At 39.3% G+C, this 21,782-nt stretch overlaps 1 protein-coding gene and 1 long non-coding RNA gene across 3 annotated transcripts in view; one reads left to right on the forward strand and one right to left on the reverse strand.

Moving 5' to 3' along the window:
* LOC123981432 overlaps positions 1–2,536 on the reverse strand; it is a 52,095-nt gene extending 49,559 nt beyond the window's left edge. Inside the window, exon 1 of the long non-coding RNA XR_006827764.1 lies at positions 2,237–2,536. This is a non-coding gene — a long non-coding RNA (uncharacterized LOC123981432). The remainder of the gene's footprint in view (positions 1–2,236) is intronic.
* Positions 1–20,534, forward strand: part of LOC123981429 (long-chain fatty acid transport protein 6) — a 65,160-nt gene extending 44,626 nt beyond the window's left edge. Inside the window, exons 4-10 of one of the 2 annotated variants that reach the window (XM_046066238.1) lie at positions 928–1,052; positions 4,411–4,605; positions 10,197–10,287; positions 10,397–10,595; positions 15,496–15,593; positions 19,837–19,967; positions 20,054–20,534. In XM_046066238.1, coding sequence (XP_045922194.1) covers positions 928–1,052; positions 4,411–4,605; positions 10,197–10,287; positions 10,397–10,595; positions 15,496–15,593; positions 19,837–19,967; positions 20,054–20,230 — 1,016 coding nt within the window. In that variant the 3' untranslated portion in view covers positions 20,231–20,534. The remainder of the gene's footprint in view (positions 1–927; positions 1,053–4,410; positions 4,606–10,196; positions 10,288–10,396; positions 10,596–15,495; positions 15,594–19,836; positions 19,968–20,053) is intronic. The other variant, XM_046066239.1, reaches the window with a different exon arrangement.
* The last annotated feature ends 1,248 nt before the right edge of the window (positions 20,535–21,782 follow it).

Genomic DNA, 21,782 nt, shown 5'->3' on the forward strand with positions numbered 1-21,782 from the left:
GTTGTAAAGAAAGAACATCTTTTTCTTCGGTTCTCTACTTGTTATAGTTACACAGTATTAGGGGTGTGGGCTGTATTAAAAGTATCCACTGTTCTCCCATGCTCTAACACACAGTAACGATGAAATGTGTGCTGTTCTCACATTCTTCCTCTGTATGTACACATAAACAACAAGGCAGGGAAATATAAAAGGAATTTATTTTATTGTTTGGGTACATTATTGTTCAGTGTACATGCTCACATCTGAAACAAACTTTACGTGCTTGATAACTCTCCCACCCCGCAGATCTACACACCAATACCGATTTATATTCATAGCGGCAAGTGCTATGTAGCTCCACATAGGGGACACAGGAAGTGACATATAACACCTTCATGCGGCGTCGGAACCGCGTAGGAAATTCACAGCCGCACCGGCAGAGCTCCAGAATGTGCAACTCGGCCGGCTCACACCCGGACGCGCTACAAGTGCGAGGGCCCGCCCAACGCTGCTTGCAGCTTTAATTATTCTTAACTTTTGTAAGGTCCAAGGTAAATACTGGAGGAAACCATCATGGCAAAGGATATCTTTTTTATAGGCCTATAAGGAATTCTCACTTCCTCACATGCCAGGAGAAAAGGCTGAAACAAAACAGAGGAAATTTCTCACTACAGCTCCAGCTATAGCTAGGGGCGGCAGTAGCTTAGTGCATTGCATGTGTGTGTATTTCAGACCTGTGTGTGTATACTAATAACAATTAGCACACACCAGAGTGAGAACATTGAATTTCCCCTTGTGGGATTAATAAAGTATGTCTTCTTCTTCTTAAATTATTTGGATGTACGTTAGTCATGTAGTACGTATGAAAATAGTTATTAGTAGTATATTGTCTTACACTACTTACTGTTTGCCTTACCACTTCTCTCTATCTTCTCCTTTGGATCACAGGTGCAACATGTGTGTTAAAAAAGAAGTTTTCTGCCAGTCAGTTTTGGAAGGACTGTGTGAAACACAATGTGACTGTGGTGCAGTACATAGGAGAGCTCTGTCGATACTTGGTTAACCATCCCAAGGTAAGACTGACAACAATTAATACACAAGTCATTTTCTTCATCCTAAATTGTAACATTTGACTAGACGTTTAAAGACACTGTAGGCTTGTAGGCTGCAGTTTTCATTACAGGCAGTGACAATAGTGATATTGTGATCATATTGGATGGTACAAATTTGGATGTGCCAACACCTGATGCACAAAGTGACGGAGCCAAATTACCATTTTGTTAGGTATGCTCAAAAAATACTGCATGAAGTGCATAATATTACGTGCATTCCACGTATAAATGTCGTGCAACAGTGCTACAAATAGAATGCAACATTCTGCAACAATGTCAGCTTAGAAGAGCATGAGAGTGAGGTCGAGAGTGCATAGCCTGGAGGGAGAGAGAGAGGGAAGGGAGAAAGAGAGAGGGAGGGACAGATGGGATAGAGAGAGGGAGAGAGAGGAAGAGCAGGCTAACCAGACCAGGTCGAAAGTTGGTTCTTAATGTTAAGAAAACCAAATGTATTGTCTTTTACATGCATGCTGTCCCCTCTAGACTTTGCTGTTTAAACTCTGTGTATCACAGTTCTCTGCATTTTATCTCCAACTCACTGTACACTGTACCCGTACACATAGAGTAAGTGTACTTTACGATCTGGTCTCCTGGGGCCGGTTGCACAAAAAGCCTTAAGTTAAGATTTTCCTTAAAGTCTGAGTTAAGGTTTCCTTAAAATACATTTCGGTTGAACTAAACACCCTTACATCTTCTCCTTAAAGGTTTAAGGTACCTCTGGCTTTCTCTTAACTGCAACATGGCTGAGTTTATGGCGATTTTAAATGAAGAAAATGAACATATCCCGCGGCCGGGAGAATCCAATGGATACGCTAAATGATGAGCAATTGCTTTTACAGTATAAATTTGACCGGCAGTCAATTCATGACTTATCCAACCGTCTAGAGTTGGATCACTCTACTTTCCACAGCTGTGCTCTTCCAGCTCCTTTGCAATTAATGATTGCTCTACGGTTTTATGCTATGGGTCCTTTCCAGTCTGTAATAAGCGAGGTGTTTCATGTACACAAGTCAACGGTGTGCCGCGTCATTCACAGAGTATCAAATGCCCTTATCCGTCTGCTGAACACCGCTGTGAAGTTCCCGTCTGCGAGAAGGCTGTCAAAACGACAGTTTAGTTTATAGCCAAAACAAATTTATTCTTACCAGTTTTATTGGACTCTCTCCTGTAGTTGGTAATCTCCTTTTTGGCGAGAACAGACAAGTTGTCATATTTCTTTTGGATCTTCTGAATGGACGTCTTAATAAGACTTCTTGAATTTATTTTTAACGCTATTTCTTTCCACATCCATTGTTTTTTGTTTGCCGTTATTTGCGGATCAAATTTACTTTTTATTACGTGCTTTGTTTTATTAAATACCTCTAGCAGTAAAAAAATTTTCCTCCTCTGACCAATTTGGCTTTCTTGTCATCTTTTCTTCCATTTCTTCTTTTCTTTCCAACTTTGTAGGCTACAGGGATAACAGGTCAAGTGCTGGTGCAAACAGTCTCCATGGTAACAGTAGAATTTTATTGCTGTAAATTCTCTGTCAATGTAGCAAACACCTTAATACTTTTCCTTACCTAAGGAAACCATTGAAGGGATACTGTGCAACTCCCTTTAGGAAATTCCTTAGCTAAGGTGAAATTAAGACTTAATACTTCATACTTATTAGTATATTTTTATTTACAAAGCCACATTGGGTAAACTCCCTTCATAGCTGTGTAATCGCCTATCACTCACAAACAGCTATTATGATTCCGCTCCACTAGATGCTGCTCTATCAGGTACCCAGGATTTGTTCAAAACTTGGTCGAGCAGCTTTCTCCTATTTTGTGCCCTGGTCATAGAATAACCTTCAGAACACACCACAGCCTAATGATCTTGTCTCCCTGGGAGAGTTCAAAGTGCTGATAACAAAACTGTGTGAAGACTGCAATTGCTATTCCTAAAATGGACTTTGTATTATGCATCTGTTGTTCTTTGTCTGTTTCAGTGTGCTCCATTGTGTAATCTTTGTAACCCTGTAATGATGTGCTATCTCGACCAGGTCTCGCTTGAAAATGATATTTTAATCTCAAGGAACTTCCTGGTTAAATAAAGGTTTTTAAAAAAGCATTCCGTCTTTATGCTCCATATATCTGGAAAAAAATCCCAGAAAACTGCAGGCCTGCTCAAACTCTCAGTTGTTTGAAATCAAGGCTGAAGACTTCTCTATTTGTTACTGCCTTTTATTAAATTGAATTTGAGGCTTTTGAATAATATCTTACACTGCACTGTAACTTTTACTGTCCTGTTTTATCTTGTTAGGATTGTAATCTAAATGTCTTTTTGACGATTTGAGATTCATTACTTTTGTACTGGCTTTCAGTTCATCAAGGTCAAGAAACAGCTTCTGAAAACTTCAAAAATATATTTTAGTTCTTTGTGATAGCTCAGATTGAGAGCATATATTATGCCCATCAGTAAAGCAAAGCACCTTTAGTATATCCTTTCCCTCCAGGATTTCCATTCACTCCAACACGATGGCCACTGTTTTGTGGTAAGGGCCGGGGGTGGACTGGTCAACAATGATGGTAGTTTTCATCTCTTGCCTTTCCAGGCTGGCCTCAAACTCACTGTATCCTTGTAAAGCAAAGATGTACTCTGCCACTACCATTTTCACTCTAGTCTTACGCTCTGAATTTGTCCAAGCATGTAAAGTGAGTACAAGTTGGTAGGGGAAGGAACTTGAAATCCTGAAGTCAAGGTGGAGAAAAATCAAGTTGTCGAGCCACATTTATTAAGTTACTAGAACTTGAATTTTGTTGTAAACGCAGTAACAATGAAATCTGAGTTTAAATTACATGCAAAATTAAGTTGGTGTAAAGTTTGCAACCTAGAAAGTTTATCTAAATCAATACATTTTTATCTTGCAGCCATGCAATTAATCAAATGATGGTAGCAGGTCCTCTGAATTACTTTTTAGAGTTTGCATTTCTCCTGGTGTTTCAGGAGTAGCAAGGTGATATGATGTTATTGAGACTGACATTCATAATGATAGTACTTGATAGTACTGATGTTATTACCTTATACTGACTTACTATCAATGGCACATTAAAAATTCCTCATCACAAGAGTAGCATATTCTCTCCCTTATTGGTTAGTATCAGGTGGAAATGTACCCTTATTTTTGATAATCTATTTCTTGTTGTCACTTGCCATATTTGACAATTGTCAAATAAAAAACCACTGTTCTTATCCAAAATGTGGCACTTTTGAGAATTAAATTAAAGTGTAGTTTACCATCCAATGTTTAAAAACTGTCCATTGACACAACATTTTCTTATATTGCCTGCAGGTTCCAGAGGAGAGAGCTCACAGTGTTTGGTTGGCAGCAGGAAGTGGTCTCAGGTCAGATGTTTGGAAGGAGTTTGTCAAACGCTTTTGTGGGATCAAGATCAGAGAGGGTTACGGCTTGACTGAGGCCAGCATTGGCTTCCTCAACTACACAGATGAGGTTGGACCGATTGGGAGGGCAAGCTTTTTCAACAAGGTAAAAAATAACTTTAGTATTTGTGTTTCCTCTGCATTTTATTATATATTTTGTTTTGGAGATACAATATATTCATTTAGATTACAGCTTTATCATTTTATCATATTTTCCCCATTTTAAAAATGTGCCCGAGAAGGTCTACTGTCTGTAAAATGATGACAAAGTCCAATTTCCTCCTTGGCAGAAACATTCTTCCAAGATGGGATGTTGATATTTTACAGGGGCACTGTACCAACTTTACACAGAAACGTTAGTTCACTAAATGCTCCGTACTTGTATAGCGCCTTTCTAGTCTTTTCAACCACTCAAAGCGCTTTTACACTACATCTGCATTCACCAGTCATACGCATTCTGAGCCTAAGTGCTCAAATGGAAACTAGCATTCACACTCATTCATACACTGGCGGAACAGCCGCCAGGGGCAAATTGGGGTTCAGTATCTTGCCCAAGGACACTTCGACACGCAACCAGGGGGAGCCAGGGATTGAACCACCGACCTTCCGATTAACGGCCAACCCGCTCTTCCTGAGCCACAGCCGCCCCACTAGTAAGGGCTATCTCAGTTTGAAAAGTTGCAATTTCCCAGGCAGAGTGGGTCTCGTGAAAAGCAATATGGGAAATGTAGGCTCCAGTGTACCTGAGGTGAAGATAATAAAGCCATTTGAAATAGTATCATCATACATGTCTTGCTAAAAATATTTCAAATATATCCACAAGTGGCAATCATAGGGATCCAAGCAAGTCGTGAAAAAAGCAACACCTGACATTTTCAGAGGCGAAGACCAGATGCAGATGATTTAAGAGATTAAAGTGATGAAATAATTTGGACGGTGCAAAGATCGTTTTTTGAGAAAAGTGATAAAAAGTTGCATGATTTGACGATGAATCCTGAGATTAATGACAGAAGACTCTAAACAAAGCCACTTTCGAGATAATGCAAAAACCTAAAGTTGATTGTTATAGTGCCACCATTAGGTCAATGAGTGCCATTTTTGGGTGGAATTCACCTGGCAATTTTTGTGAGATTTTGAAAAATTAAAGCTGCAAGCAGCGTTGGGCGGGCCCTCACACTTGTAGCTCGTCTGGGTGTGAGACGGCACGCCACGGACACGCCCATTGACGAAAACTTCTTTTCATCGTCAATGCCTTTAGAAGGCACAGCAGAAATTTGAAGTCGGTCCGATTAAATCCCTAGGAGGAGTTTGTTAAAGTACGGAGTATGTAAATCATCCAAAAATTGCCATAAAATTCAAAATGGCCGACTTCCTGGTGGGTTTAGGACATCGCTCCAAGAGGCTTTTTGGTACGTCTGGACATGATACATGTGCCACAGAAATTTCATACATGTAGATCAAACGTGCGGCGGGGGCTGCTTCGTTAAAGGTCACTTCCTGTTGCCAGCAGGTGGCGCTATGACTGTGGGTGAATGTTGGCATGTACATATGTTCAGGGCGGGACTCTCATCGTACATGTACAGTTTGGTGCAGATGTGAGCATGTACACTGAAGTTACAACAACTTCCTGTGTCATGGCGAAGAGTTGATCTTTGACGCCACGCCACGGACACGCCCATTGACAAAAACTCACAGATAGCACAACTTTTCATCATCAATGCCTTTAGAAGGCACATGAGAAATTTGAAGTCGATCCGACTAAATCCCTAGGAGGAGTTCGTTGAAGTACGAAGTGTGTAAATCATCCAAAAATGGCTGTAAAATTCAAAATTGATACTATCAATGTGTATTTTGCAGAGCCTCCGGTAGTGTGGTCTGTCATAAGTATTTGTGATCATATGGCATCTGTTTGGCTGTAACATTTGGCTGTACTATTCTTAAGAGGGACGTAACTATCCCCTACTGTTTGATGATCAACAATATCGTTATAAACAAATATATTATACATCCCCACATTAACATCGACAGGATGTGGCACCAAATATGGCATCTGTGTCAACAATGTTAGTTCGTGGCTAAGATCTAAATCCCATAAATCCCAACATTTGTGCAAGTCTTCCCTGAAACGTTAGTTCTACGTCTCTCGTTGGTAAAATGTTTCTCTGTTGGTAATATTGTTGTAATCAAGCTCAATGTGACCCATGTCGTTTTCAACAACTGTTTAGTTCAGCTATTATCTGTAACATTGTTGTATAGAACCCCTGTGTCGCTGATAGAACTACCCTCTTGTTGGATTTTTTTATCAAACACAACAAATTCTGAGTCTTGTGATGAAAAAGATTTCCATGTTTTTGGATATTGTATTTCTATCAAACCCACCTCGTATGCTAATTTAAAGTGTAAAGGCTTGGGTAGTTTTGTTCTAAAGTTTGCTATTGTGTTGTTTGGGTAAAATAATGCAGACGAGTGGGGCAGGGTGACAAAAAAATCCTCTGTATCCATTTATACGTGTGTTTGTAAGCTGCTAAGGTAGCTGAATGACCTGTTTTTCCAAAATCCACGAGTTAAATTTATCTGGCCATCCGACCCATTTGACACCATGTCCCGGCCTTATCTTTTCTTTCTAGATAAAATCTTTTCTATTTTAAATGTTTTGTTTTTATCGATAACAACTTTTTGCATCTCTTGCTTATAAAATGCTCCCTGTAATATTTCGCTATCATAGTCTTTTAACCTGTAAACAGGAGGGGCCCTTGACACGCATTCCTTTACAGTGAAATATTCATCAGTATAATTTTGCTCATAACCTTTTTTAAAAGGGCCACGTAATTTTGAAATTCTTACAGTATCGCCAACTTTATATTTAAAACGAATTACTCTTTTATCTTTTGTTTTATACAAGTTGCTAAATACGATATCTTCATTGTCTTTTGATCTTTGATCAATCGGTTTCATTTTAATACTACAATAACTGATTGTATGAGGTGACTAAATCCTGCAATATATCTACGTATCGTTTAGAATTATTGGCTGTTAAATAACGCCACATTTTAGATTTCAGAGTCCTATTAAAACACTACTACAGATGCCTCAGTCTCATTTGATGTGGTAAAGTGTACGATACTATTAATTTTCGTTAATGCATCGAAATCTTTGTACTCTTTTCCCTCGTCTGTTTGAATTTTATGCGGTATTCTACCTTAGCTAAGATATCTTTAAAGGATGCTGTGATGCATTTACCCATGCGTGTTTTTTAAACAAATCTATACATGTTAATAATAGCGTACACCATTTTCAGCAAAATAAGCGGACATGTCAACTAAATCTAGCTGGAATTGCCAATCTGTTGAATTCACTAAAACCTTGTTTCTCTTAAAATGCACTGGAGCCGTCTTGTGTAGAGTATAGGCCTCTTGCTTCATTAGCCAGTTTTCTACGTCTGAATCTGCGCACCGAACTCCAGTAGTGTCAAATATGACATTATAGTGACAAATATTTTAAGTTTTTGCTTGCCTCCGTAACCCCCTGCATTTTTTGTCGCTTAGTATATATTTCTCATCACCTCCTCCATGATCTTTGTGACAAAGACTGACACTTCAACATCTATGTTCAAGTATTTTATTTCCAACAACATATGCAACATATAATATAATTATTACAAGTATACACTTTTCAGAAAATAAGTACAAGCCCCTATGTTTTTACAAACCAAAGATTCAGTTAAGCATCAGCAATGTTGTTTTCTGGTTAGCATTAAAACACACAAATCAATGCTAAAAGTACAAAAACAAAACACATGACCCGTATGAAAATCATTATTGTTCACAGGAAAAACATTTGCTATATTGAGGAGAATAGATTTCACATCTGCATATTTATCCGCTGTCATTTGCACCATGGTATGCCATCCCAAAGTCATTCGTCTAATACATTCTGTCTGTTTGTCAAATCTAGAACAACATAGTATCCTATCTGTGTCACATATTGCATTGTTAACAGCTTCACACAACAGTGCTCTCATCTTATACACGATGTATCTCTTTTTGACATAGTTTAGTAGACTAGGTACATTCCCCATTGTTTTTAGTGTTTTTCCCCCTTCCAGATGTCCAGATTCCTTAACTACTTTGCTCACACTGTCCTCCACTCTAACTACCCGTTTAAGCGAAGCAATGAGAAAAGGGTTCCTCAGCCAAATCTGTAGAGTACCTGCTGCAATTTCTCGAATACTGCACTCACACGTTGGCACCAACCCAAGACCACGTAGTACGTACTTTTGAGCATCAGCGAAATTTTTTGTTAAAAAGCTTCTGCGTAAGTTCCCCCTTATGTCCTTTGATATAAAAGAAGGGCAGCGTCTCTATGCATTTGTGAGGTTGTTTTCTGCTCCATTTATCTGTATAGGTGCAATACACACGTTTGTTTAGCTTTTTGCTGCAGTATATCGTATAAATAATAAGCTACGGTTACCTGTATAATACTGCTAGCAGTAGTGTTAGGAGATGTGTTCTTGTTGCAACAGTCCAGAGTGTCTAAACAGGCACCCTTAAACGGCTTGATCCTGTTCTTGTCCTCTTCTGATTTTTTTTCAGGAATGAGAAATGTTAAATTTCCCTGGGGTCCCGTCCTTGCATTTTGAATGATAGAATCGTCCTTGCATGATCTAAAAAACGTGGAATTCTGATAGAGCTCTCCAGGCACAGACCCGCACCATTGTGTGGTATAGACACCTTTTGAAGCACTCCTATCTTTGCAGACTTTGTTTCTGAAGTAATTCCAATCTTTGGCTGTAAAACTAATGTGCGGTGTTCCATGCTCAAACAAGAATCCTGACATTCTAAAATCTTCCACTGTCCATTTAAACTGAGGAGCCTAAGCATTTTGGTCCAAAAAATCAGCCAATGTTGTTGGGGGAGTCTTATTTCTAGGAGCCATACTCATTGCAACAGGATCTATAATTATGCGTCATTTTGGAGTCATTATTCCCAATTGGTTACCTGTGATGTCCATGATTGTGATGCTGCAAAGATGGCGCTGTTGTTCTGCACGAAGATAGCTCTGCAGATTCACCCAAAAATCATTCAGTCAACCTGTTCCAGCATCAGTGATATCAAAGGGAAATGACCAGCATGGTGAAGGGCAGAAAGTTTGATCGCGCATTTGATTAATTGTAATAGGCTTAACTAATACAACTTATGAATACAATATAAACACTGCAGAGTCCTGCTCCGGCCATGGGTTGGTCCAGCTGTATGTCACGCCTCTTTGAAACGTCACAGTGGCTGAAAAGACTACCGCAAAGGATACACCGACATATCCTCACTGATAGTCGAGGAGGCAGAAATTTGAGAAATTAGAATTTGAGGAATAAGTGTACCAATAAGACTAATGGAAACTAATAGTAGCTAAGATAAAGTAACATTATAGTAATAAAGTACAAATATTTTCAAAATTGAGATTAATAAATATCTCATGTATATACAATGGCAGCAGTGTAGTGTACACTGTTTAATGCATAATGGATGGAGTAAGATGAAATGTTGTAAATAAATACATGTGACATACTGACTGTATGGTGTATATAACAATGATCTACTGTTTTTAGTTACTGAAAACCATCCCTGGTATTATATCCTATTAGTCAGAGAGAAACAGTGGCTCATCAAGTCACAACTAGTGTCATTCCTTCTTTCTCAGCTTTCTATGCCCTTTGAGCTCCTGCGATATGATCCACAAACTTATGAGCCAGTCCGAACAAACTCTGGAAGATGCATTCAAGCAAAAATAGGTATTTGAATCACATGCCTTTAATGTGAAAGTCATTCAGTCCATTTTACACAGCTGTATGTACAGAAGAAGGGCTTATGTGTCCACTAACATCCTGTTTCTGCGCACAGGAGAGGCAGGGATCCTGGTAGCTCCTCTGTCAGCTATGAACCAGTTCCTGGGTTATGCTGGGAATAAGGTCCAGTCTGAAAAGAAGCTGCTCAGAGATGTTTTCAAAGCCGGGGACGTCTATTTCAACACTGGAGACCTCTTGCTCCGTGATCACGGGGACTTTCTTTACTTCCATGACCGCATTGGAGACACCTTCAGGTACTGTTACTGTTTAGAACTGTGCTAACGCAACTTTGCTAAGAATCTTTTGTTTAATTTGGTAAGTTTGTTTTTTGAAAGGGGGATACAACATTTTGTTGTGGTGTCACATTGAAAAGAAACCCTTTACCAGTGTTATCTAACAGAGATCAGTCAACATCCAACACGCTGTCTACACCAGATATGTTTCAGAATCAACTCTGCTGACAGCAGAGCATACGCCATGATAGTACTCAAGTCCACACAGTTTGTGACAGAGTGGTAACTAATTGGTATAGTTACAATTAGGGCTAAAATTAACCCTAACCCTCTGTAAGAAGCCTGAATAGAAACATCTTATAGAAAAAAAACAGTTCTGGTTTGAATGGAAATAATCACCCTAACCCTCTGTGCACTAACTCAGACCTCAAGAAGTCTGATAAGACTGGGGGCCAATCTGCTGGATCATGTGGTAGAGCAGCAACTCCATTAGGGTCTGAGCTGCTTGTATTTGATGCTGGCTGTACATCTCTGGCTGTGGCTGCCTGTGTTTCACCTGGGTTTGTGGGACAGGCTAAAGAATTCTGGACAGTCTGGACAAGTCAATGTGAATCCACTGAAAGTGAGGCAGGGCCATCCAGTTCTGTGCTGGACTGTCACTGCGTATGCCAGTGTCGCATCAACTGACTGAAGTTGAATCACGCGTTATCATTCAGCTTTATCAGTTTTACATTTGTTTTTCAGTGCTGCTCCACTCAGGGTGCGCTGCATAAGCTACTAATACCAATGTAACGAGGTGTCGTAATACAGTACAGATACCGAAAAAAACTACTTAAGTACAGTAACAAAATATTTGTACTTTGTTACTTTTCACCACGGATGATATTAAATGAAAAAGTTGAAAGGACAAACATATTTGAAAGCAATACAGAATGTCCAAAAGCCTTACTACATTAGATTCTGTTTAGATTTGGATTGTCACCTGCCACCTGAATTTTGTGTTTCCCGTTACATAAATAAAAACATTCCTGCCATAAATTGGTGCAGAAAAATTCACAAGAATTCAGGAAATTAACTGTTTATGGCTGAATATTTTCATATGATTCAACATTGAATATTTCTTAAAAATGGTGTTAAAATGTTGTCTCATCTCAATTACGTAAACCCAATATTGTGTCTCGTCACACCTCTAGTATTAATATCAGTAAGGTTATTAATATTAGTTAAATTATTAATGAAGATTAATAATTACAGGACACCACCCTGGGATCAGCAGCAAATAATCAAAAGTGAAAACAGCCTCACAAAGTTGGTTTGTCCACTTAGAAATGGCAATGTTTAACTACTATTTTACATTAATTGGGTAGACAGTTAAGGGTGAGCGCCGACCATCACAACCAGCTGTTTAGATGTTTTACAACACATACACAAATAACCACAGGCAACTGCTCTTTAAATGTACAATAAAGTTAATTTACTTTAGCACAGATAAATAAAACTACTATTATCTACTCTAAACACAATCAAAGCATACAACAGTCAGCAAGCATGTGATGCAGGTGTGTGTGTGGTGGGGTGTGGGGGTGAAGAGAGAGGAACAAAGAAATAAACACATATAAACGCAGCAGTTTGGCAGTTCTGGACACAGAATGTGCCACATCAGGTCTGGATTCTGCAGACAGAGAAACACACATGAGCACATCGCTCTCAAACACTGCCAGGTTGTTCACCAGTCATGAGCTGTAAAACAACAGCACTGCTCTGTTGGTAAATAAAAAGGAAAAGTTACGTTGCGCTCTCGGCGGACCTGGATCAGCTGTTAGCTGTACACAAACCACAGGGCTAACGTTGCTACGTGGTTGTGTTTTAATGTTTTAATGACCAGGTCTGTTTGTTTTGGAGAGGAGACGACCTCTGAGGTAATTCAGCTCCTGGTAGAACCCTGTCAGGGCTCTGAAGTGGAGAGGACCCAGAACAACTCTCATCAGCTGTTGGCTGTAATGTTAAACACTAGCAGGACTGAAGTTACGGTACGGCTGTGCTAAAACTATAACTTAGCACAACATCACTGCGCTGCAATAACAGTATGCTTTATAAAATGTCACATAGTTAACAAAATAGCTATATAATGTCAGTCACCCATGTGAGCGATGAACTAGTAGTTCATTCCTGCTCCACAGTAGCTGTCGCGTGACAAATGAACGACTCAGACTTAGAGACCCACAGTTGAGAGTCATGAACTAATCAGTTCTGTTTCCTGTGCTGCCTGCTTACCACAGCTCTGTAGCCGAGCTGTCACGTGACAAATGAACGACTCAAACAGACCCACAGTTGAGAGTCGTGAACTAATCAATGCTGACGGAGCCCATGCAGCTGCCATGTGACGAATGAACGTAAGAGTCCAAGATCCTTCACGCATGCGTGAAAATGAACAAATCACTCACTGAGACACCCGTTCCTCCCGAGTCATACACACGATCAGGTCTTATGAATGAAACGTTCATTGAACGACACAACACTACAAAATAGAGGACACAACCACTAACTGTAGGTGTGTGTGTGCGCAGGTTAGTAGATGAAGAGAGAGGGTGAGAGAGAGAGAGAGGCACACCGGCAAGGTACAAAAGATCTGCAGTATCAGAGCAAGCCACGATAATTTAGAGCCCGACCGATTTATCATTTTGTGGATATTATCGGCAGGTATAAGCTACATGCAGATATAGAGTGGCGCTAACGCTACCTTCTCCCGTTGCTGAGCTAAGCCGGGCCGAGGGATCGCTGGACTGGCATTTTTTATATTTTCCTTAGTGGGCCACAAGTTGAAGATGCATGTGTTCATAGCCATAAGGATTTCTTTACTGTGTCTAATGGACATTTAAATGCTGATCTGACCACTGATTCTCTGTACAAAGTGCTCATTTTAGATAGTATAAAATGTACTGTTGCTTTTGAATTATTGGTTCTGGAGGCGTTTGCCTGTAGGGACACTCACTGGCCCACTGTACATTACAGCAAGGTATCAAGTGCTTCGAAATCTTTCTCTAAAATGTTAATCCTTTTACCCCTTCTGGTCTCTGGAAATGTTAGCACCAATCCAGGTCCAGAATTGTTTCCTGAAAGTCTACATCAGCTTTCCAACCCCCTTAGAATAAGCTCACAGACATGGGCTTTGCTTTCTTCACATAAATGCTAGAAGTCTTGTACACAAATTCGATATTAATAATATTTAAAATTTGGTTCATGATTTCTAAACCTGATGTTGTGGTAGTGTCTGAAACTTGGTTAAAAACTTCTGTCACTGATAATGTTTTATTTATTGACTGTTATAGAATTTTTATATCTGACCGTAAAGATAGGGCTGGAGGTGTTGCAGTTTATATTTCTGATAAACATCAGTGCTCTGTTATATATATATATTTATATATTTTTTTTTCTATGTAAATATTTTGTAAACGTATTTTAATTTACATAATGTATTGTTTTTCAACTTATGGTTGAAAAATTATGTTTTATTTGTGCTATACAGGACTCCCTTTTAAAAGAGACTGTGTCTCAATGGGACATTTCCTGTTTAAATAAAGGTTTATACATATATATATGCATTTATAACAGCTGATATATGACTATTAAAAAAGAGAAACAGAGAGTCGGGTCCTTACCTGTAGGTGTGAAGTGTGTTAAGTAATAGTAATAGTAATAGTTTCTGTAGCACTGGATAGAATTAATTAAGTGCTTGTGAATATATATATATATATATATATATATACACACACACACACACATACAGTGGGGAGAACAAGTATTTGATACACTGCTGATTTTGCAGGTTTTCCTGCTTACAAAGCATGTAGAGGTCTGTAAATTTTATCATAGGTATACTTCAACTGTGAGAGACAGAATCTAAAATAAAAATCCAGAAAATCACAGTGTATGATTTTTAAATAATTAATTAGCATTTTATTGCATGACACCAGTAAGAATTTCAGCTCTTACAGACCTGTTAGTTCTTCTTTAAGAGGCCCTCCTGTTCTCCACTCATTACCTGTATTAACTACATATATCAACATAATTATGTGTCTAAAGACCCCCAAACTATGAGAAAAAACCTTTTTCTCCTGGTAATTCATAAATGAGTTTCATGATAGTCATATAGCTTAACTTGTTGCTAACTGTAGCGTTATCTACATTAAAAATGTTTCTTCTCATTTTAAGAGGCACCATCCCTGCTCTCAGGGGAAATAAAAAGAAATAAAATGTAATCAAATCAATTAAACTACTGAGTCTTTATATCTGAGTCATAATTTCTCAGTACATTGATCTTAGTTTCTGCTTTGAAGAAATCCTCACAGACAAAACTTGAGTGATATGTTAAAACATTCCATCCATCCTCCATCCATCTTCATCCGCATATCTGGGATCGGGTTGCTGGGGTTAAAACATTTATTATAGCAAAATGTGTTTACAAGTAAATACAGTGAAAAAATGTGGTATTAATAACAATTATATTGCAAGAAATCAAGATTAACCAGATGCACGGAATAGGGTTTTAGATGGCAATCTATATTATTATTCAATTCAATTCAGTATTTATTTATATAGCGCCAAATCACAACAACAGTTACCGCACTCTGTGATGATATTCACAGAAACCTAACAGTTCCCACCAAGAGAAGCACTAGGCGACAGAGGCAAGGAAAAACTTTCTTTAAGAGGCAGAAACCTCGAGCAGAACCATGTCTCAGGGTGGGCCATCTGCCTCGACCGGTTGGGGGGGTGAGAGACGGAGAGAGAGGAACAGAGAGAAAGAGGGGAGGAAGGCAGCCTACACAATTGTAATTGTGGTTACAACTTGTTTCTGTTGGACCCAAGTCAAGAAAATCAGTTATTGCAGGTTTAACTGCATTTAACCTGTGTCCTACAGGTGGAAAGGAGAGAATGTTTCTACCACAGAGGTGTCTGAGGTTTTAGGTCTTCTTGCTTTTATCCAGGAGGCCAGCGTCTATGGAGTCGCCATACCAGGTCTGTGGAAGTTTTACACTATATTTTATAACTGAATAGTCTTCAGTGGCCCTTTGGTGCACAACAACAGTGTCTGATCTGTGAAGGTGTTTTTGACTAAATATAAATATGGACACAGATTGCCACCAAATGTTCAGTGAATCATCATTGGATCAAGCCTATTAAAAGTTGTATAAAGCGTACTGTAATAATACTTTTGCTTTATTAACTGTACACACACAGATTACACAGTTAGAAAAGGAGTTGGCAGCAGTGACTGATTTGCATTATCCAAAGCATTAACAAAAGTCTGAATGCATGGGTCTTGACATGTTCCATCAAAATATCTACCACTATCAATATTTGCACATCTAAATCAAGCAAATTAGGTTATGCCAACAGTGGCTGTGGTGAGGAGCAGTATCTTTGTGGATAATTGTTTAAATAACCGTGTGTGTTAAATATCTCACTGCCCCAAAACAGCTGACTCAAACTATCAACTCCTTATGAATCCTGAAGCTGCTTCAATCAGCTGTGTTGAAGCAGGGAGAGATTAAATCATGCTGGACAGGGGGTAACTTTCTTCAGGAAAGGGTACGAAACACTGTCGTAGTACATAAACATCAATTCAACTAAGATCAATTCATACAGCCAGCAAAGTCTTTGCACACTGTTTAACCTTAAATGTGAAAAGCTACACTGAATGGTCTAAACAATATAGATCTTTATTTTATCATCTTTTGGACCAATAACTAACCTGAGTATCGTCAGCATGTTAAGACAAATGTAAACCTATACCCTTGCAAAATGCTTTACAAAAAGCGAACACACTGTAGCTTCATGCAGTATGAATAGCTTACGTTATCCAAAGGGGAAAAAAGCTAATCAGGAGCTAACGCTAGCCACCATTGACGTAGCCTAACGTAACCAATGTAGAACGACAAATAGGCTAACCTAACTTACACATGTGTAACATTCTGTAATTTGTGTGATTTAGATGTACAATATTGATAGTGGTAGCTATTGACTGCGAACATATACCAAGAGTAATGCATTCAGACTTTACTCAGTGTTTTGGATAATGCTAACCGCGATGTGTAGAGTAGCGAAACAACCGAGAATGCATCACGTTACGTTCTGTGGGGACGTAAAAAACGGCCTGACAGTGGAGGTCTGCAGTTGGACCCCTCTCATTACTTTTCAAGATATTGACCAATGAACTTTAAAGGGGCGTGGCTCTGGACATAAATGAACATAAATCAGCAACCGTTTGGCCAATCATCACTAAACTCACAGGATATGTTGTTCCTGTTCAATGTGATAGGTGCCCAAGATATACCAGAACAGTTTGATGTACATACGTCACTAGGGGGCGCTACAAGCGCAAGAAAGGTTAGCATTATACAAATTACACTATAAATCACACATTCATCACAAATCTCTCAGGATATGTCCTCATAAGGAACTGAAACACGCCCTGAAAGTTTCATTAAAATTGAACACCAGGGGGCGCTATAAATGCAAATAAACTGCAGATGATATAACGCAAATCAGGCTACAAAATACAAATTCTTTGTCCAATCAATACAAAACTTCCAGGATATGTCTACATAAGCACCTCACACATACACTACAAATGTAAATGTAAAATTTACATTTAATTTGTATAGCGCTTTTCTAGTCTTTTCAACCACTCAAAGCGCTTTTACACTACATCGCATTCATCATTCACACGCATTGATACACTGAGCCTAAGTACTCAAACAGATACTAACATTCATACACATTAATAAACTGGTGGCCACCAAGGGCAATTCGGGGTTCAGTAACTTGCCCAAGGACAATTTGACATGCAGTCTGGAGGAGCCGCTGACCTTCTGATTAACGGGCAACCCGCTCTATCTCCTGAGCCACAGCCGCCCCTACAATTCTCATTCAAATCGACCACTAGGAGGTGACATAAATACACAATAACTGGATGTGGAATTATTCAAATCAAGCTATAGATCAGAAAACGATTGTCCAATTGTTACAAAACTTGCAGGATATGTTTTATAACAATATCTAACCACATGTGTGAAATTATTTTGATGGTGATGTTTGAACCCACGAATCGCCGCTTGCAGCTATATTTTTAGGTAGTTCTTATTACATATGTATGTTCAAGTGTTCATTTTCTTATAAGGGAATTATTCCAATTGACTTAAAATTTGTACAAAAGGTTATTACCAGACGACCAGTTTGCTCGTGGCGTGTCGTCAAAAATCATTGATTTGCCGTGAAACAGGAAGTTGTTCTAACCTCAGTGTACATCTTCACATCTGCACCAATTTAATATGTATAATAAGAATCCCACCCTGAACACACCCACATGCCAATATTCACTCAAAGTCATAGTGCCACCTGCTGGTAACAGGAAATGACACGTTTTACGCTGTAATGTACTACTGTACTACGAGCAGGTTAGCCATATCAGCTTCAAAACTGTCCCAGAAAACCCTTAACACATTAATAATGCCATGTTGTAAAACCTTTGTTTGCACTTAACAGAGTGGCGGTGGCGTGGCCAAGTTCCACACTTCGCCATGACACAGGAAGTTGTTGTAACTTGAGTGTACATGCTCAAATCTGTTCCAAATTTTACATGTTTGATAAGAGTCCCGCCCTGAACACATGTACATGCCAACATTCACCCACAGTCATAGCGCCACCTGCTGGCAACAGGAAGTGACATTTAATGAAGCAGCCCCCGCCGCACGTTTCACCTACATGTATGAAATTTCTGAGGCATATGTATTATGTCTAGACGTACCAAAAAGCCTCTCGGAGCAATGCCCTAAACCCAACAGGAAGTCAGCCAATTTCAAATTTTATGGTAATTTTTGGATGATTTACAGTGCCTTGCGAAAGTATTCGGCCCCCTTGAACTTTTCAACCTTTTGCCACATTTCAGGCTTCAAATATAAAGATATAAAACTGTAGTTTTTTGTGAAGAATCAACAACAAGTGGGACACAATTATGAAGTGGAACGAAATTTATTGGATATTTCAAACCTTTTTAACAAATAAAACACTGAAAAATTGGGCGTGCAAAATTATTCAGCCCCCTTAAGTTAATACTTTGTGGCGCCACCTTTTGCTGCGATTACAGCTGCGATTACAGCCGTAAGATGTAAGTCTACATTTTTGTACAGTGGTACATTGTACATCTTTATCAAAAACTCTGTTGTTCTCTAGTCGGCACCATTGACCAGTGACACAGGCTCAGATCTGGAGTTGGTCCCCAGGCCCTGCTCAATGGCTGCCCACTACTCTCTTAAGGGATGAGAGAATGAATTTCGCTACATGAATGTGCATGTGACAATGAAGTATACCTTACCTTATATACAGTCTAAGGTTTGTGACAGAGGACTTTGGGTGTCACAGGATTCTGGAAGTAAAAGCAAACCCCAAAGACCAAAACCCCAAAAGATACGGTTTCCACTCCATCTGAATTTGACAGACAAAATGTCACATGTCACCTTATGCTAACCTGAATCAACATCTCTGTGTCGCTGTAAACAAAATACTAGGTGTACCAACAGTATCATAAGTATCATAGGATGCGCAGCTCCGCAAGGAACTATGATTTTACTGATATAAAATAGTCGTTTAATATGTGGCGGTCAGCGTTGATATTGAGGCGTGTCGTGTCGCTACAAATAAATCAGTGAATGGGAAACACTGCAGTGTGGTGCAGATTCTAGAGACTATTTTTATGTCATCTTAGTTCTGAGCATCAATAGCGATCAAATCCCCGATCGGCATAAAGCCAAATCTCCTCCACCCGCTGCCGTTTGGTCGTCAGCTGATAGAGATTCAGTGCCATACATACTGCTTAATATGCTGCCTGCACACCATTTGTCAGGTTCTTCCAAACTTGTATATGTAAAAACATGTCATGCCAGAAAATGGAGCACAGCCAATTGAAGGGGCTATATTGGCTGCCCTTTAGGGTTGTAGTATGTAGTATGTTACATTTTTTAGTACGTTAAACACTGAGGATATGATCAAAAGAAAATCATCAAAGTATTTTTTACAGTGGGGAAAAATATGTCCAGAACCAGCAGCTCCTTTCACTTTGTATTATTGCTTGTTGCACCTCAGGGCCTCCACAGTCATAGATCATAGACAAATATAACAAGATGAAACAATTAACGTACTGGGGTTAGTTTGTTCTCGTTCATCTAGCATGACTTGGTGATGTTTTCCAATCTGTATTCAGGATATGAAGGTCGAGTAGGTATGGCTGCCATCGTCCTAAAACGGGATCACACATTAAATGGAACAAAACTCTACAATCATTTAGTAAAAACTCTTCCTGCATATGCCTGGCCGTGGTTTCTCAGAATACAGGTAAGTCATGCAGGGATTCATTACCTTTACTATGTATGTAAGTGTAAAGTTCTATTGATCATTTGAATCCTTGCCTGTGTTTTCAGACATCTCTGGATGTGACAGAGACCTTCAAGCAACAGAAGGTGAAGCTGGTCCAGGAGGGTTTTAATCTGGAAGTCACCCAGGATCCTCTTTATTTCTTAGATGTCTCTCAGAAGGACTATATTCCCCTGACTGTATCTCTATATGAAGACATTGTGTCTGGAAAGATCAATTTATAAACATTTTAGGATGAGTTAATGCGGAAGTACTGTCATTCACATTATATCGAAGGATACGCTAAAGATAATCCATGATGTAGCTACATTTCAATTTGTCTGTACTTTTCATCATGAAACTGCAAACTTTCCCCTGCAAAAAAAATTTAAGTAAATTCAATTACTGATGTCATTTGTGGGATTCAAGCCCAGGATTGGAACAAGTTTTGTGTAAAAATGTTAACCACAGCTATCACACTAATAATAAATGGGCACAAAAAAAATAGGGTTCTACCATTTCGCGGTTTGAACCCTAATAAAAGCAGAATCAGTAAACATTCAATTTTATTTTCAATTCAGTTGAATTTTATTTATATAGCGCCAAATCACAACAACCGTTATCTTTGAGTGCTTTTCATAAAAGAGCCGGTCTAGACCATACTCTGTGATGATATTTACAGAAACCCAACAGTTCCCACCAAAAGCAAGCACTAGGCGACAGAGGCAAGGAAAAACTTCCTTTTAAGAGGCAGAAACCTCGAGCAGAACCATGGCCATCTGCCTCGACCAGTTGGGTTGAGAGAAAGAGAGAGAGGGAGAGAGAGGGCAAGAGAGGAACAGAGAGAAAGAGGGAGGGGGATGGAAGGAGAGAGAGAGAGGAGGGAGGCAGCCTACATAATATACACACAGAGGTACAAACAGTAAAGGTAATGTTGCTATAGACTGAATGAATAATGGTACAGATATATAAAGTAGTGTTAATGATAATAATCATAATGTTAATGATTATAAAAACAATGATAACAATAGGACTAGTAACAATAATTGGAACAGAGGGTGTCGAGCAGGGGGCAGCAAGTGACTCGCAACCACAGATCCAGACTCCACAGCTCCAGAGCCAGAAACACCCGCAGGAAGTGATAGGAGGAGAGGGACGAGAAAGCACAAGACTACGGGAAAGGGAAGAAGTCGAGTTAGTAACTTGCATTAATGGGATGAGGTTGCATACAGAGGGAAAGAAAGAAGAGGAGAGAGGAGCTCAGTGCATCATGGGAAATCCCTTCTATTCTGGATTTTACAGGAAGCCAATGCAGAGAAGCTAAGACAGGAGAAATGTGATCTCTTTTCCTGGTTCCTGTCAGAACACATGCTGCAGCATTCTGGATCAGCTGAAGAGTCTTAATGGACTTTTCAAGCAGCCTGATAATAAGGAATTGCAGTAATATGGGAAATGCCCTCTATTCTGGATCTTACAGGAAGCCAATGCAGAGAAGCTAAGACAGGAGAAATGTGATCTCTTTTCCTGGTTCCTGTCAGAACACATGCTGCAGCATTCTGGATCAGCTGAAGAGTTTTAATGGACTTTTTCGAGCAGCCTGATGATAAGGAATTGCAGTAATCCAGCCTAGAAGTAACAAATGCATGGACTAGTTTTTCTGCATCATTTTAGGTGCAAAAAGGTGGTCCTTGAAATTTGCTTAATGTGAGACTTAAACGACATGTCCTGATCAAAGATAAGATTCAAGATTTTTACAAGATCCAAGATTCCTTACAGTGGTGCTGGAGGCCAGGGCAG

Source organism: Micropterus dolomieu, linkage group LG13 (genome assembly GCF_021292245.1).
Source record: "Micropterus dolomieu isolate WLL.071019.BEF.003 ecotype Adirondacks linkage group LG13, ASM2129224v1, whole genome shotgun sequence".
NCBI classification, from domain to species: Eukaryota; Metazoa; Chordata; class Actinopteri; order Centrarchiformes; family Centrarchidae; genus Micropterus; species Micropterus dolomieu.